The 17297-nt window shown below is 40.8% G+C and overlaps 1 protein-coding gene across 3 annotated transcripts in view; it reads right to left on the bottom strand.

Annotated features, from left to right (window-relative positions):
* Positions 1 to 11647, bottom strand: part of KDM3A (lysine demethylase 3A) — a 29713-nt gene extending 18066 nt beyond the window's left edge. Inside the window, exons 1-9 of one of the 3 annotated variants that reach the window (XM_058837915.1) lie at positions 11273 to 11647; positions 10558 to 10746; positions 7908 to 8060; positions 5686 to 5796; positions 4040 to 4142; positions 3312 to 3436; positions 2775 to 2847; positions 2609 to 2697; positions 331 to 482 (exon numbers count right to left, since the gene is read on the bottom strand). In XM_058837915.1, the coding sequence (XP_058693898.1) occupies positions 331 to 482; positions 2609 to 2697; positions 2775 to 2847; positions 3312 to 3436; positions 4040 to 4142; positions 5686 to 5796; positions 7908 to 8060; positions 10558 to 10728 (977 nt within the window). In that variant the 5' untranslated portion in view covers positions 10729 to 10746; positions 11273 to 11647. Of the gene's footprint in view, positions 1 to 330; positions 483 to 2608; positions 2698 to 2774; positions 2848 to 3311; positions 3437 to 4039; positions 4143 to 5685; positions 5797 to 7907; positions 8061 to 10557; positions 11102 to 11133; positions 11218 to 11272 lie in introns of those variants that run through there. The other 2 variants (XM_058837916.1, XM_058837913.1) reach the window with 2 other exon arrangements.
* Positions 11648 to 17297: the final 5650 nt, after the last annotated feature.

The raw sequence follows: 17297 nt of genomic DNA, 5'->3' as shown, positions 1-17297 counted from the left end.
TGAACAAGCTCTGGGTTTTCTTGGGGGCAGGGAAGGAATGCATTTGACAAAGCAGACACCACACCTGTATATCCACTTACAGGTGGGTACAATGAAGCAGTGACACTAGCCTGGCACATTGAAAGGCCACTTCCTTAAAGATAAATAAGAACACAGCATTAGGAAGTAAATTACATATCCAGGGCAAGCAAGTCTAACACTTTTCTATGCTGGTATTACAGAAGAGTAGTTACTACAGCTCTTTAAAACTACCTCAGAGTTCATTGTGCTAAGAATCAGAATTATTTTTGGAAGTAAAATGTCTGTATAAGCATAAAACTGCTTCCTTACCCCTGAGGAGTTTCTGCACCAAGGTTGGGTGGTGAGTTGGCTGGCAGAGGCAGGCCTTGGTGCCTTTGGTCTTTATTTGCAGGAGTACATCCCAGCAGTGCTTCACCCAGCACAGTTGGTACTGACTGCACATGTCCCTGGCTGGGAGAAACCTGCAAGGGAGATTTCAACAGTTAGAAAAATTCAGAATAACAAATTATAGCTTTGCAGGGTTCACCCTGAAATGAAAAATATATTAATACTCTTCCTACCATGCTTAATAAAGCCAATTAAAGAGTCACTTAGTTCATGAAGTGGAAAGACTTTAAAGTGCCCATTTAAACCTTAAAGTTCCATGAAAGACTGTTCATATTAATTCATTTCCCCCCAATTAACAACAAACTTTTTGGGCGAACTGTATTAAGCGAGTGGAAAAGGAAGACGAAGTTCTGCTCTTTGTGACTGCCAGTGCAACAGTGTTTCTAAAGTAATTGCAGTAATTGGCAGTCAGAAATAAATTTCTGAGCTCAGCTGAAAATCCCATAGAAAATCAGAACTGTGAAGTCTGACAGCATTACCAAAGATCTGAACTTTCCTGTAGCAAGAAAAGCTTTGCACCAGAATTCTAGAAAGTATTAAGTAAAGAAATCCTACATTGATTAAATCACCATCCTATGAAATCTGTAATTAATGTAGGAATACAACAGGCCTACCAAATTAGCAAGTGTCTTTAGAAGAGTAGCTTTTCTGTGGGGGTCCTTCCCCAGCTCCAACATCCACATTTTACTCCCACATGTTCCACTTACTGCTGGGAAGTTACACTACAGGCTCCTTAGCATCAGCTCCAAAATATTTCCTTTTTGCTTTGGTATTACACAGCTGTCAAGCTCTCAGAAAAATGCTGCAGATAATTAACTCCACACAAGAAATCAGTACTATCACATACTTATTAACAAAAAATATGGCTTCAACTAATCACTCCCACATACATCCACCAAAATCAGAGTAATAGCTTCTGGTTTCCTTACTCGAAAGCACACTCACTGTAACCACTTAGAAAAATTGGTTGTACTCCCAAAGAGTACAAAAGTGATAAATGATCCAGTCCTTTGAAGGAAGGCAGACTGGAAAATGAGAAGTAAATAACTTCACTACTTCAAGGAAAAACTATGGCAAAACAAGCTATGAAGTCAGATCATGGTGATTCTTCAGCAGGGCATTTGGAATGTGAAATACAGACCAGCTTTGTGTGTGTCAAGCAGGCTGCTCAGTGACTGAATTATGCAGAAAACTGAAGAAAGGCAAACTGAGCACCAAAAGCTGCTAAAGGTACCCAAGCACAAGCTGTGGAAACACAAAACTGCAATCCTTTGCTACTCCATGCTGCCCTGCTGTATGCTCTTCCTCAGCAGTAAATACAGGATAGGAGAGTCTCTTCATTGAGGCATCTTATCCTATGCCTGTTGCCTCATGCTGGTTCTCTGTGAGGTTGTTGAAGATTGATAATGACTACACCCAGCCATTATCCAGATCTGCACAGCTGACTCCACACAGGACTGACTGCACAGAAGCAACACAATCCCCTCCCTCCCATTCCAGAGCTTCCTGAAGACTGGCTACTCCCACCTAAAATGCAGGTTTTGGTCTGGAACACTGGGGCAAAATTACAGGGAAAGTTCAAAATACTGTTCTTCAGCCAAGCCATGATTTTTCATTTGCATTTCTACACTTAAGTTACCCATTCTGTCTTTTGACCTTAGAGAGTTTACTTATCTCTCAGTGATACCTGGCAGGTCACTCACAAAAGAAATAAAATCAGACTGAAGTACTAGAAAAGTCACATTATCTTTCTGTACTGAAACAACCTTCAACTGCTGCTTGTGCAGCTTGAATCCTCAAAGCATCCAAGTGCAGCTGAAGGTTTTGGGTTCAAGTACAAAATACTTAAAGAAAGAACATGAAAAGCAAAGGTTATGAACTTCAGAACTCCTTTGTGTTTTCTCCCACTTCAAGAATACATGACCAGGCAGACCAACTCCAAGGCAGGAGGAGGGCGCAAAAAGCACAGTAAAAAAACCCCAACAAACAAAACCACCAACATTCAAGGCTTAGTAGCTTTTGCTCCAATTATCACAAGGCAAGATGTTCAATTCATGCCCAGACAAACTTGAAAGAACTCAATACACCCTCCAAGAGATTATATTTATCATTCTACTTTCCAATCTAATCCTTATTTAAATGTTTTGAGAAGCGACGTAAGCATTATGTAACAACCATATATAACAGAGCAAGACATTACCTCAGGAGAAGATTTTGTGTGTTTAACATCAACATTTCCACTGTTCTCAGTTGACTTCCTTTTCACACCCCCAATTCTTTTTGATTTATCTGAAAGAGGTGATCAAGATTAGTCTATCACAAATAACCTATTTAATGTTTGAAGGACAAAAAGTAATAGGTCTTACCACATTTTCCATTGTTGTCATATATGATTTCAACATGAATTAATTCTGGATCAAGAGTTTTTAAAGCTGGAATCTTGAAAAGGACAGGAAACACAGAAGAAGCCATTTAGAGAGGTGAAACTATTTGAGTATATTTATCTTAGATGTGGTGGTATGGACTAAGCTTAGACACTTAACTTCTAGGTTGTCTGAATACCAAGCTTAATTTAACAACATACCATGTGACAGTGTCTCTGCATAAAAACAAACTGTACTTGAGAGCACTGTCTGCACAAAAAGAAACCAAGATCATGTTTGCTTCACTCTTGGAATAAAAATTGCAGGTCTCCCTCATTTTTCATAGAAGGACATTTGTAATTTAATAATTCACCAGCAGCATAAAGAAACACTTCGGGTTACATTGTTCTGCACTACACTGACACCCATGTTTAAATATTGCATTAAAGACAGAAATAAAAATGGTGTTGGTGGAGATATAAACAAAAGCTTGCAATTATTCCCCGTATCCATTTGTAAACCACTGCAACTGGTTCCTACCTCCTGACAGTTGACTTCTAGAGTTCTTGTAGCTGGATTACCATTGACAACAACTGCTGTGAACCACTGAGTGGAAGGGTCCAGGCTATAAATCCTAATTTTTGAACCAATGATATTTTTTCCACCTACAAAGTTGGGGGAAAAAAGAGCTTAAGACAAGGGAGGCATGAAAATCACCACAGTTCTCAAAATTATTTTTTCTTGTCCTTACAGTATGGGAAATGAAAACTGTAAGCTGCAATATTTACCCTTCCATAAAAGTAATTCCCTGCATGTGCAAACACATAACTACAAATATGCTGGTATAAACCCAGTCATTAAGAATTTAAAGCTGGCAAATAAAAATAACAATTTTAAATCTGACTAAAAAATGAAGCCTCTATAGAACACCTTGGAAGTATTCATAAACAAACAACAAACTGGGAAAAAAATAGGTCACTTGAAACAAACTCAAAATTTTTGAGAATTACCACAAGTTTGATCAATTTCACAAGTACCAGGCCATCTATATGTGCCTGAATTACACACTCTTAAAAAAGAAATACTTGAAACTTAAACATCTACAATCTTTCACATTTTGCATTCACAGCTGAGACAGTAAAATCAGTATTTTTAAAAAGCTTTTATCCCCTAGAACAGATTACCAATTAATTAAACCAACACTGCAAGGATTTCCCTTTGGACCTGAGCATTTACTGCCAGTTTTCTGCTCCACAGTATGCTTGTACCTTGGACCAAGCGTGTCTCATCAAGGTGTTTCTTAACCAGAGCCTGAATTTCTTCATTTACATTTTGATCATCCTTAAGAGAAAGCCTGGAACTGTCCACATCCTATTTCAGGAGAAAAAAAAAGAACAGAATCTTGCATTTAGGATAATGCTTTTAACAAAATCCCACAATATTTAAAAACAAGATGGCAGCAATTAATACAAATCCAATTCTCCTTAATCTGTTCCCCATCAGTTCTAGGATGATGGACTGGAGGCAGATAATTTCTTGTCACTAATTCGCAACAAGAACTTGCAGGACAGACTGAAATGAGCTCTCCATGTCTACTTCAATATTGTTCTGAAAATAACCCAGTTTTATTGTACTACATTGCTAATAGCAGCAAGTCTGAACTGTCCATTCTTAACTTAGGATTTTAAGTTCTCAGAAGCAGCAGCAAATTTGTCCTGAGCAGACAAATGAAAATATTTTATGTTTCTATTTATGATAATGCCAGGATCCAGTCTGTCTCAAGCACCATTATAAAATGTTTATAGGAATGAAAACAGAGTAAACTACAACTAAAATATTCATAATTCTTCAGCATAATGTATGTGTATTATTTTTTCCTCTTGAATTCTTGAATGAGAATTGACTCTGAAATGGAAAGGTCACAACGAGTTTTCACTCAAGGCTCAAAGAGTGCAAATAAGAAAAGGGTTTGGGGCTGGGTTTTATCTTTTTGTCCCAGGCACTGCTCTGATATTTTTAAGAGGAAGAAGACTGAAGGAGTAGAAGTCAGCAAACCGTTATTTAAGGTGCCAGTAAAGCAATCTTTTCCACTGCAGTGCTGAGATAAGGCTTCTGCATAAAGAGACCTCAACCCTGCTGTTGAGCCAACATAAGCAAGGCAGCCATATACAACTCAAATTTGGCTTTTAGTGAGTCCCTTGTCAAGAGTCTAAAGGACTTGTGTATTTACTGACTGTTAACAAGTCAAAGTAGAACACTAATGATGACACTACTTGCAGTCTCAACATGGGACAACCATTACTACTTCTATTTCAGATTGTTTCCCGGTCTTGAGAATAGTTTCTTAAAAAGGGTAAATATCTTTAGCAGATATTATTCTTCCGAACACCTGCCCAGGGACAATTGTTTCAACCCATGTCTAATTTTCACTAACAAACTTTCCTCTGGTGCTCAAGAAAGGGACTGTAACTCAACAATCTCATTTACATTCTGCCCAATTCCTCATTTGTTTAGGATTAGCAGTAATGTGCTTCTGTTAAACAGCAAGATTCATGCCAGACATTCCTGCCACTCCTTGCAAAATAATGACAGTCATGTCCAAAAAAACAAAAGGGAAACTATTCCAGGTTTTCCACAAAAATCAACATGCAATTGCAGTCACCTGAGCTGAGCTGAATAACTGTCCTTGCACAGTCCCTCATTCAGCTCTCCTAAGTGACCCTGTCCTGAATCAGCTCCAGAAGGTTTTTAATCAGACACATTACATTCAGAACTGATACTTATGAGTTACAGAAATAAACACCTCAAGTTTTTACCCATCTGAAGTTTGCATTTCCATTACATTACCCTGATGCATCCTAAATATCAAGATAAGAGATTCATCTTTCATCTCTACAATGCCAGTCAAGGTTACCTGGATGGGCGTCAAGAGGTCTTTAGAAAGAAAAACACATTTCTCTTCACCCAGGTAGCGCACTGAAACTAGTGATCCCATTCCAGCTTTGTCCACCAAGGACTTGTAGGTCTAAAAAGAGCAATAAACATGTCTCAGAAACAGAGTGAGAAGATCTCATAATTCATCATTTACATTAAAAAAATTAATTTTGCTTCTATTTCTTCATTAAGTTACCACATCCAGAGGCAACTCTTGAAAACAAAGCTAGTTTCCATAAAACTACTAATATACACTTAATGAAAGTTACTGGACTCCACTCGAAATTAATTTCACATGTCAGTGTGAATTAGGAATTCAGTGCAGGTGACTATCATTAGCAAGTAATCATTCATGCCCACGTGAAAAATTTATTGATGTAATAATTCAAATTGTAGATATATTACTAATCAATCAATCTCTTTATGGTAGACTGGGGAAATAACTAGCAAATCAGTGAATGTCTGCAGCATAGTTTATATTAAAGTTTTCAAAACTTGTGCAACACTGATAATACACTGAAAACTTAATTTAGGCACATGTGATGATTTGGACAGCCTCATAGTTGTTGTAACACTGCAGTGCAACAATAAAATTGTGTTCAAGTATACCAAAGGCTTTAAGAACAGACAAGAAACAAAAGTTTCCTTTAAAAGCTTCTGAACACTTCCTAAGTGTTCAGAAGTGGCAAGAGTAACTCCTCTCTACCTGAAAGGTGTAATTGTGCCCCATTTACAAAAAAGGAAATCATTCTGATTGGAGAAGGCAGCCTTTTTTTGATCAGTCCTCCAAAAACCCAACCAGATACTCTTTCTTGTCTTCACCTCAGGACAGCACTGGCAGAGGGACAAGATCCCCACAGGAGGAACTAGTCTCTCCAGGAGTAACTGGGCATTACAAGATTTCTACAAAGCTACTCTACTTGTCACAAACACACTCTCCCATATACTTGAACCAGTAAGTTGTGATCAAGTTTCAAGTGAATTAACCCACACACCTCTTTTGTGACCTCTGCTTTCCTGCCCTATGTAAAAGGGAGAAAAAGTCTTTTTTTGCCAAGGCAACATCCAGGACTGGCATACACTTGATACTACATCTTGCTTGCTAAATGAGCTTTGAAACATGTACCCTGCATGAACTGAGACATCAAACACTTCAGGAGGAAAAAACCTAATGCCAAAACTGAAGACAAGTCTCCAGTAAAAACTATTCAGACACTTGGAAATGGACAACAGCTAAGTTTAAATATGAAGGTTTTCAGAACAGCAAAAAAAGGCTTTCTGTTCAGCAAAATCTAACAGAGGAACTGCTGGTATTAATGCACAGCCCAGGAAATAAAATTAAGGATTTATATTTCTACTTCCTCTCCCACTCCATTGGGTCCTAGTTCCAGTAAGTATCTGCTTATATTGACTTTGCTTAAGAAAGAAAGACCAGCTAAAATGCAGCAATATGAATTACAATGCACTCTTTATACCTAGCAAAGTTAATAGTATTGAAACAGACTACAGCTTCAGCATAACTCATGTTCAGCAAGTTTACAGGTTCACATCTTCACTTATCTCACAACTTTCTTGAGCAGCACTATCCAAAGCAGTCAAGTACAACTATACTGGCTGAATACATTAAGAAATATTGCCTGTTCACCTCCCCTGGCTAATTTGCCTATTCAGCCATGCATGGCAGGTACAGAAAGCTTAGTTCTCTCCTTGTACAGTATAGATCAGCTTTTTGTATGCAGAAAAGCCAAATCTCACAAATCATTCATGTGAGGCAGGCATCACATAAGAGTAATGTGAATTATTTTTGTCTCAGGATCAAGAATCACCATAGTATTAACTTGAGGCAGAGTCAAAAATTTTAAATAAAAATGAAGGCTATCCTTAGAAACCTATTTATTTACACTTTTTCTCTCTATTCTTAAGAGGAATTTCATTGAAGGAAAAAAACATGAGACTAGAGAGAGAATGAATTAACAATGCACAGAACAGTGGCTTGAGAGAGAAACAAAGTCATAAAAATACATCCTTGTGTCCACCAACTTTAAATGCTGATGAGCTCTGTCAGCTTGAGCTGCACAAAGACTTTCTTCTTTCCCAAGACACCCAGAAATGAGGCTGGGCTTGAGAAATTCACACTGGTGACAACACTGTCCTCAGAAGGTGGAACTGCAGAACGGCGAGTCAAGCCAAGGGTGTACTTGCCATTGCAGGCCACTGGACAGGAGGCATGGACGACTGGGTTTTTCTTTCAGCCAGCACCAGCTTTTGCTCCACCAGGAATGCTATCATCATCCGACTGTAGACTTCTATCCATCTCCGCTTTTCCCATGATTCATCATCAAATTCTACACAGATCTACAGAAAGGAAGCAAAAGGGAGTAAGTGACCACCTATAAAATTCAGACACATTCAACATGGAAAAGATAAAACCACCAATTTACTCAAAAATAGAAAAAGAAAATTAATGTACTTATAATTCCAGCATGATTACTGCCTGTCACATAATCAAGCAATCACTAAAGCATCCAAGGCTGATCCCAGCATTTTATAAGTAACACTCAATGTTAATTGGTTTATCATCATTACCGTCACATAACATTTACATTTAACTTTACAACTTCCCATCTCAAAAAAGTTTTATGCTGCTCAAGGATAGTTAAACATGTTAACACTGTCACTGGTATTTACAGGCAGGAGAAATACACACACACCCCCCTAAAAAGTCCACTAAAACCCAAAGGACTGCCTACAGTAGTGGCACGTGGTTTTACCACAAACTCTAGAGCACTGGAATAAACAAGCTGGTATTCTTTCCAGAAACATTTTAAAAATACCAATCCCAAATAATACCTTCAGCCAATTGATTGAAAGCACAAATGACAGTAGGACAGTAAAGGTGATCAAATTATGTAATGTGAAGAAGATCACTTCCTGACTGCTTTTAACTGCTGTTTATCCTCGTAAATTTCAGGACCAACTACATAGATTTTTCAAAAGAAAAACTATTTCATGACAAAAAAATGATGGATTGGCCAACATCTTTGGGATCACATTACCCTAATTTCAAAGGCAAAATAGGAGATCAGCAACTTGTTGGGAAAGACCACAAATACAACTTGGCCTGAATACAGGAATTAGAACATCTTGGCAGAGGACTTCACTCTTGGAAAAAACATTGTTCTTCCCAAAGAATACAGCAATCCAGCCTAAATACATTTAGTAAACAGCACAGAAATCTCAGAAACAGTTCCTGGTGTTTTATCATCCCTCTCAGGGGAAAGGCAAGTGAAAACATGCACACAAACAGCACTACCACAGCCAGGAGTCATAGACCTAATGGGTACAGAAATGAACTTCGTAATTTTGAGTTGTACAGAAACAATGAAAGCGATAAGCAAATAACCCGAACCAGAATGGCTTGTTTTGTCTACTGCATCAACACCGCACGCACAGGAAATACAGCTGAGAAAATAATTTCCACAGCAGTTGACAGTCCTTCCATGGAAAATAAAAATTGAAAGAAATACTTCTATTCTTTTACAGGCGAAATATTTAAGCCCCCTCTCAGTTATTATTCGGGTTTTATATTATTCACGCTTGCACAGAGCTTCGGGAGGAAAGGAGATGGGGTGTGTTTTGGTACAAAGCTCTCCGCGCCTCCACTGCTCACTCCGCAACTTCTTTAACGCTTCAACTGGAGAAACACATCAAGTCAACCGCTTCTGGCAGAACCATAATCAGCTACAAAGCTCACAAAAGAGTCCCCAGAAGCGCCTGCTTCTTCTCTTTTGCAGAGAAAGTCCCTAAGAGTTTTCTGCACCAAGAACCTCCTCCTCACTACCAGCACGGCACAGGGCACAGCCCCGCGCCCAAAAATGGACAAAGCTCCACCCCTGCCGCAGATCCACAACAACAAGCTGGTAACAAAGTTTTCAAGAAAGAGTTAGAAACATCATTGGAAAAAAGTTTCGTTTTGTTTGACAAGTAAGGGGTGCTTCTTCAGTTAATCGGAGGTCACAAGTTGGCATTACCAAAAAAAGAGGAAAGGAGACAGTTAAAATTGAGAGATGGTGCTGTTCTTACTGTCACAGGACAGCCATCGATGTCCTCTGTAGAAACAAGCACAACGTTCAAGATGCTGCTGCTACAATGGAGTTTTGTCCTTGGGGAGTAGGCACTCAGTCTATACTCTAGTAAGTGCCCAGACATAGCTGAATACTTTTAATGACTACAGTTGCCAAATAAAGCCCTTCAACAACTTTACAGCCAAGCTGTAAACATCGCCTGACTTCCACACAAAATACGCTAACCAATTAGACCAATATTGCAATAATTCTGTGCTCAAAAACCCACTTGGTAATCATTAATAAGAAGAGGCCACCATGCAAGAAGAGTCCAAGAAATCTCAAACAACAGGCATGAATTTGGTATGAGTTTAAAACCTAAGCACTTATTCATGACCAGCTACTCCAAAGAGCAGGAAAGAGAAGTCACCAACCCCAATAACATTGGAAGGTTTCGGTTTCAACTCGGGGCAAAAACCTGCTCACAGCTGGCAAGACCTTAAGCTGCCTTTAGGAAATAAACCACAGGCGCAGTGGGTGCGGTAAAAACCTGCTTTTCAAAATGCCGGTGGAAGAAAACACATTTATAATTAGTTAGAGATAATTTGCGGCATTAGTACAAGCACATCGGGGACCTGGGCAGGGGTGCACGTTTCCAAACGTGTTGGCCAAGTCGCCGTCTCCTCTCCCCCCGAAAGCGGCATGTGCACAAACGTGTACACACACCCACACCAACTTCCCCGGTCACACTCTCGATTTAGCAGCTCTCCCTGGGAGTTCCCGGTTACCTTCAGGTCTTGTTTGGATATGTCCGTGTGTGACACAGCCCGGATCTTGCCCGACTTCCAGGGCCATTCCGAGATGAGGCTGGCGTCCCACGTCCTGTCCTCCTCCTCCGACAGGCAGAGGAACCTCTTCCCCACGAGCAGCGACCAGCTCCCCTCGAGCCTCAGCACCATTTTAACTCATCGGGAGGCCTTCAGCGAGGAAAGCGACGGAAGGAGGAGAGAAACACACAGGGCAGGGCGGTGAGCGCTTCCTCCTTCCTCTCCCGGCCGCCCCCCCCGCTTCTCCAAGCAGCTGCAGCCGGACCCCCACAGGTCGCCCCCTCCGCCCACGGTCCTGTTAATCACTGCTCGACGGGGGTGGGTGGAAGGAAACACCAGAAGGTATTTTCAGAACGACTGCAGCGCAGCTCCCGGCCATTCCCACCCCCGCCGCCTCTTTGTTTCCTCCTCTAAGGAGCCAGAGCGCCGGGCGGCAGCCAAAGGGAGGGAGCGGGCGACCAGGCCAAGCTCCTTCCGCCTCACCAACACCCCGGCCTGCCCACCCGGGCAGACTTCCAGCCCTGCCCATGCCCTCACCTGCTCCCCCCCGGCCCCGCTGCCGGCGCACCCCACAGTCACACCGGGCACGGGTCCCGCTCCCCTCCACCCCCCCGCCCCAACTGCCGCCGCGGCCAAGCGACACTGTCGGCGCCGCGCCGCGCTCACGCCCCCTCACCCGTGCGCGCGCCCCCGTCCCGCGCCCCTATTGGCTGGGCCGCGCCAGCGGGGCGGGGCCGGCAGTGAGTCTCCCGCCGCGATTGGCTCGGAGGGGCGGGGCCCGAGCGCCCGGCCACACCCCCGAAACCGTTGCTCAGCAGATGGCGGAAAAAAAATAAAAAAACCCGATATATCCTTCCGCTTGAGCTTGGAGAGAAGGAGTCCCTCGGGGCCAGCCCGCGGAGCGCCCACAGCCGAGCCCCAAGGGAGGCACGAACGCGCTCTGGGGTGCGGTGCCTCTCTGGGTCCGTGTTCCCCCCTCGGGAGCGCCGAGTCTCCAGCTCTAGGAACTGCGTTTAGAGGAGGCGGAGGGATCGAACCGAGGGCAGAGGGCGTGATACGGCCCCTTATACGTGCGGCTCTCGGCGTACTCAGATATAGCACAGGGGGCGGTGGCACCTGCGGGCGTTTCCGCGCATGCGCACCGGGGCGGGACCAGCACCTGCGGGAGGCCCACGGGCCGCCATCTTGTTATGCTGAGGGGAATGGGATTAGGCGGGCTCTGCGGGGCAGGGCACAGAGCACAGGATGAAACATGACAAAATAACAATGTGTCCGAGGTTCCTGGGGAGGATGGCAGGCTGTGGAGGCACTCTAGTTGTGCTTGACGGAGGTTGTGTAGTTGCATCTAAAAGCAAATGGCTTCCAGCAGCTCAAGCCTTTAACATAAGCCAGGTGTGTTCTTACAAATAACAAGGCAAGATGACAGAATCATAACTGGTTTGGGTTGGAAGGTTCTAGTGCCTCACTGCCCTGACAGGGAAGAATTTATTCTTTAATCTAAACCTATTGCCTTTCAGTTTAAAGCCATTTCCAATGAGAACCAAGGAGTTAACCAGAGAATATGACGTGGTCTGGGACATGGTGTACAGCAGTGACCCAAAAAAGACACATGTACTCCTCTGCTGTAAGACTTTTCCAGCAGAGCATGTGGGAGGAAAAGACCATTAGTGCAGAAAGTACCCAAGGCAAAGAAGCTGTTGACTTAGTTTACTAGATTAATTTAGTTTATTAAAAACTAAATTTTTTAGTTTACTAAAAACTAAATTTTTTAATTTACTAAAAACTAATGGTGCTCAGCTTCTACTTTCTCCAGGGCTCCTTCCACCAAGAGATTTGTCTGAGCTTCAAAAACCCCCATCAGAGCGCTGTGGGATATTCCTGTCATATTGTGGTGTCGTCCTCCATTTTCTTCAAGAATCCATTTCCACACATACGTTAAATGTACTTTTAAAGCCTTTCCCACCAATTTGCCTCCTCTGGTCATTTACCTATTACATTCATGCATGAAATCAAAAGCCACAAAAAATTCCTCACATGCCATGATGAGGAAATTGCTGTCTACCCCATGGAAATCAGACAGAAATCAGAAATATGCAATTTCTTTGACAACTGTAGGGAATCTCCAATGATTTCTGTCAATGAGATGAACTTACTAATTCCTGCAATTTTCAGCAGGGAGAAACAAAAGAAATACAAGTGAATAATAAAAAAAGATAGATCACCAACCATGTGCAGTCTGAAGAGCCACTCCTTAGCTAGCACTGAAAGAAAAAACAGGTATGTTTGCTTCTCAGATTTTAATATTTACTATATATACCAGACTTGCAAGGTAGAATTTGTGATAAGCTATCGTATAAAGCAAGCTAGATGTGAAACTACCAAATTATTTGTTTCATCATAGACTTCAGGCTCGTGTAGCAGCGGCTGTACAATTCACACATCATGCCATGTAGGTGTTGCATAACTTCATTATTTAAAGTCCTTAGATTTTCTGCAGAGAGAACACTGCCTCAAAGAGTAGATGATTAATACATGCAGGAAGAGGGATGTCAGGCTATAATGAAGCAATATTAGTCAATGCAATAGATCAAGCTGTTGGTGGCACTCCAGTTGCCTAATAGTATTTTTTTTTTCCCCATTAGCATCAGAATAAAGGAAGGCTTTAAGAAGATATTTGAATGACAACAACATGAGTTTAGTGAATGAGCAGCTCCCACATGCAAAGAGTGGCATGGAGGTTGGTCAAAGGTATAAATAAAAATTTAATGTTTTGGGTAGGTCCTGGCCTAGAAGGCTGAGAGTACCGAGTGAGATAGTCCATGAATGCCCTTAAAAATGAACTTATATAGGAAAGGATGCTAAAAGATGATGCGATCAATAAGCATCATTCCGAATGTACATAAAAAAAAGTGAATTGGCAGAGACCAGAAGAGAAGATGGAAATGCAGACAGAGCACAAGTTGACAGAGAACTGGACAAAACTCAGTCATCCAGGGTACAAACAAGCTTCCAAAGTCCTGAGAGAGTAGAGGTATTCAAACCCTAGGGGCTAAGTAGAAGCCGCATAATGGAAGACCTTTTGCTTTTGAAGCAGAGAAGGTAATTAGCTATTTGCTTCTCTTCCCTAGGATTCTTCATTTCTTGAAATTGAATAAGGACCAAATATCTTTCTTAAATTATCTAGCATCTTTAAAAGTTATAAATTAAAAGCAACCAGTAAAGGTAACCAGTAAAGTCTTGGGTCAAGAAGTTAAATACATGAAAATTAAAATTATGACTCTAAACACCTCTGAATTTGCTGCATCATTTAAGAACTTGTTTCTTTGTATTACAACCATACAATACAGAAAAAAAATACGGTTGTTTTTCGTAACTGGTTATTTTATCTCCACTCGCAATAGACTCCACAAAAACTAATGTCTGATAGAAATATTTTGTGTGTATATGCCCACCTTCAGCGTGTCAAGAGAAACATCAAAATGTTCATAAACAAGTTTCAGGCTAACCCTATGATAATGGCACAGTGCAACTGTCTCACTCTGCATTATTTACCTCTGGAAAACACAATGTCTCTTGAAGTACCTGCAGAACAAAGCAGTGCAGTAAATAAGCAGAACTGATTGAACCTCAAAACAGCGGGTTTCAGCCTGTTCTTCTGCCTGCAAGAAGTCTTGAGCATAATTTTTTTCCAGCTGGCCCTACTTTCTGGGTTGAACTGGTAATAGGTAAGCCTTTAGCTCCTACATGAGAAGGGAGTAATCTCTGTAAACAGGAGCTCTTTAAACAGTAACTTCAGAACACACTTGAATAAATTCTTCGTTTCAGCCACCATTAAGTAACAGAAAATTTCTCTTGTGCGGGGTATCACTAGGAGAAAAGCAGAAGATGCTTTGAGGTTTGAATTCAATTATTTGAATTTAATAGTTCAGTTTAAATTGGAATTTAGCAATAAAAGTCAATAGCAAATTTTATGCCTAAACAATTGCACATTCAGGCATTTACGCCTACCACTCTGCATATAAAATCTGGATGTGCTATTCAAATATTTGTGCTTGAAAATTTGCCTCCCACTACCTAGAAGTATTTGATGTCACAGACACTTTACAAGAAAGGGACGTTTCAGTCAGAGAAGGGGCTGTAGGTAACATTAACTGTGTTGGCACCATGTTCTCAAAGATGTTTTCCATATGAGGGAGTAGATTGTATTCAGGGCTCTCCTGCTTACAAGTGTGTGTGCAGCTACAACAAGCAATGATCAGTGCAGGACGTTATGGACCTGGTTTTTAAAATCTCTACTGTAGCAACATTTAAGGGTCTCCATTCTCAATCAAAGACCCTCTGAACAGGGGGCTGTACAAGCACAGAAAAGGGACATGGAGTCCTTTTTGTTCTAGTGATTAATGATGAAGGTGTAAGGATGTGTAATCAAAGTTGGAAGTGGTTATGGTCAGGCTATGAAGCCACCAGCTGTGGTGACAGCCAATAGCAGGAGGGCTGTGGGTTTGATCCCTGTATGGGACATTCACTTAAGAGCTGCACGTGGTGATCCTTGTGGGTCCCTTCCAACTCTGAATATTCTGTGAACTGGAAGCAGAGTTTTGGGAGATAACCCATTAGCTCATTTCTGCAGTATGTCTTGAGATGTGGTGCTAAAGAATGAGCAAAAACTACCAGAAACTTTCTTATTCAGTAGCACCAAACTGATGTAGTTAAATTACTCCTTAAGTAGCTAATGTAGATCAGTCACTACTCATATCCAACCCAGCTCTAGTTACAGCAGGAAAAGACAAAAGCCTGTAGGAGATCCTTGCTCAGGTACAGCCTCGTTACCTCAGCACACCTTACCTGGATCAGCTTTGCAAGAGTGACAGGACTGGTTCCAGGTCCTTTTTTCAGTGATTATCTTGTTGCCATAAGTTAAAATTAAATAATTAATGTCTTACATTAGTTAATATTTTCTCATTGTCTGAAGCTGAAGGAAGCACATATTTTGATACAAAGTACATTTTAATTTTATGCAATTAAGTTTACTTGCTTTGCTCAAGGAAAAGCTATGAGAAATGCTTTTTTTACTCTTTTCCACTCCCTACATATTCTGCAGCAGGGACTGTCTTTTGCTTGTGACAAGTTAATAGGACTTCAATTTTTTATCCCCACTGTTGAAACAGGAAATCATGAGAGGACTCTTAGGATAATAAATCAGGATCAATTATTAAATTTTAATTGACTAGTAATTTAACATTTAATTATTTAATTGTGTGTTAAGTATTATCTGGGGATTGGAATTAGATATTAAATTTTGAAGATTAATTCCAAAGTTAAATTAGTATTTATAGATAGAGAAATGCAATAACCTTTGCAAAGTAACCATGAACAAACATTAGACATAAAGTGTGGTGTGTAATTCCATGCTGTTTTTTTTTCCTTGACTGCTTCAGAGGAAGAAGGCCTGTTGTGGAAGAAAAAACCCCTTTCCCCTCAGGTATTAATACATTATCAGTTAATAATTCAAAGGGTTTGGGGTCTCATTCTTTAATAAAAGAATGCAAATCAATATTATTTTGATGGATATATTTGAACTGCTTTGTATAAACCACCTCCACAGCAAGAATGTCTTGGTGATGTACAAAAGGAGACATTGAGAGGTAGGTAAAGAGATACAGTGAACTTTAAAGCAACATTGTTTAATGATCTGACAAAATTTGTTCTTTGATAATTAGCCTGACCTCCAGAAGTCTCACACCAAAGCTGCAAACATAACATGTTACTATATTTTGCTACTTAATAATATTCAGGCTCTTCCATCGAAACAACATAACCTGGCTTTGGCAGGGCTAGACTTCACACCATTCCCTGCCAGTGCCAGAGAGATTCTTATTGCTTATTTCAAGACCCTCCTGCTCTTTATTTTAAGCAGATCTGTTTTGTGATAGAGTGTCTTTCCTTGGGAGAAAACCTACACCTTTCTCTTGTGGATCTGACAGATTTCAGCAGCTTGGGCTGCTGGGCATGTGCAGGTGTCAGGTCAGTAAGTCCTAGGCTGGGGATAGAAACCGTTCTAATTTTGAACTGCCCTGCTACATACTTTTCTAAGAACATTCACACTGCTGCTTTTGATTATTCAAATCCACATCTTGGAAGTTCTCTTTCAGCCTCTGAAATTTAATGCAGTTTTTGACAAAACAGTGAACATTTGAGAAGCAGTGATTGTAGAATTACAAGTATGTGCAGTTTGGACAAGAACTCTGACTGTTCTTGAATGTGTATTCACTTAAAAAGAGGCTCAGCCTTTTGACTGGAAGGAGGACACGCTGGAGAGTGATCTCAGTTGTACGTGCATGAATCTTTTTGATGGACTGAAAATTCTTCCACCCCCTGCAGAGAACACCAGCTCTCTTGGCTCTAGTTCTTCTGTCCTGTCACTTACCAACTCGCCCTTGAACTGGAGCAATGGATATATTGTGTGGTTCACCTGCTACTGCAGTAATTGATTCCAGTGGGAAAATGTAGTAATATTTAACATCAAGGGTCAACTGAGAAATAATTCCCTTTTTATTTTTTTTTTTTTATTCTGTATACTGCACTGATATAATGTTAACAAAGCTGAAGTAATGTATCACTGAAGCTGAAAAAAATAATAAATTGAAATATTAAGAAATATTAAGATACCAGATATAGGTGAATATAGAACTGGGAATATT

The sequence above is a fragment of the Poecile atricapillus genome, chromosome 4 (assembly GCF_030490865.1).
Source record: "Poecile atricapillus isolate bPoeAtr1 chromosome 4, bPoeAtr1.hap1, whole genome shotgun sequence".
Taxonomy (NCBI): Eukaryota; Metazoa; Chordata; class Aves; order Passeriformes; family Paridae; genus Poecile; species Poecile atricapillus.
This window is presented reverse-complemented; position numbering and strand designations above follow the sequence as displayed.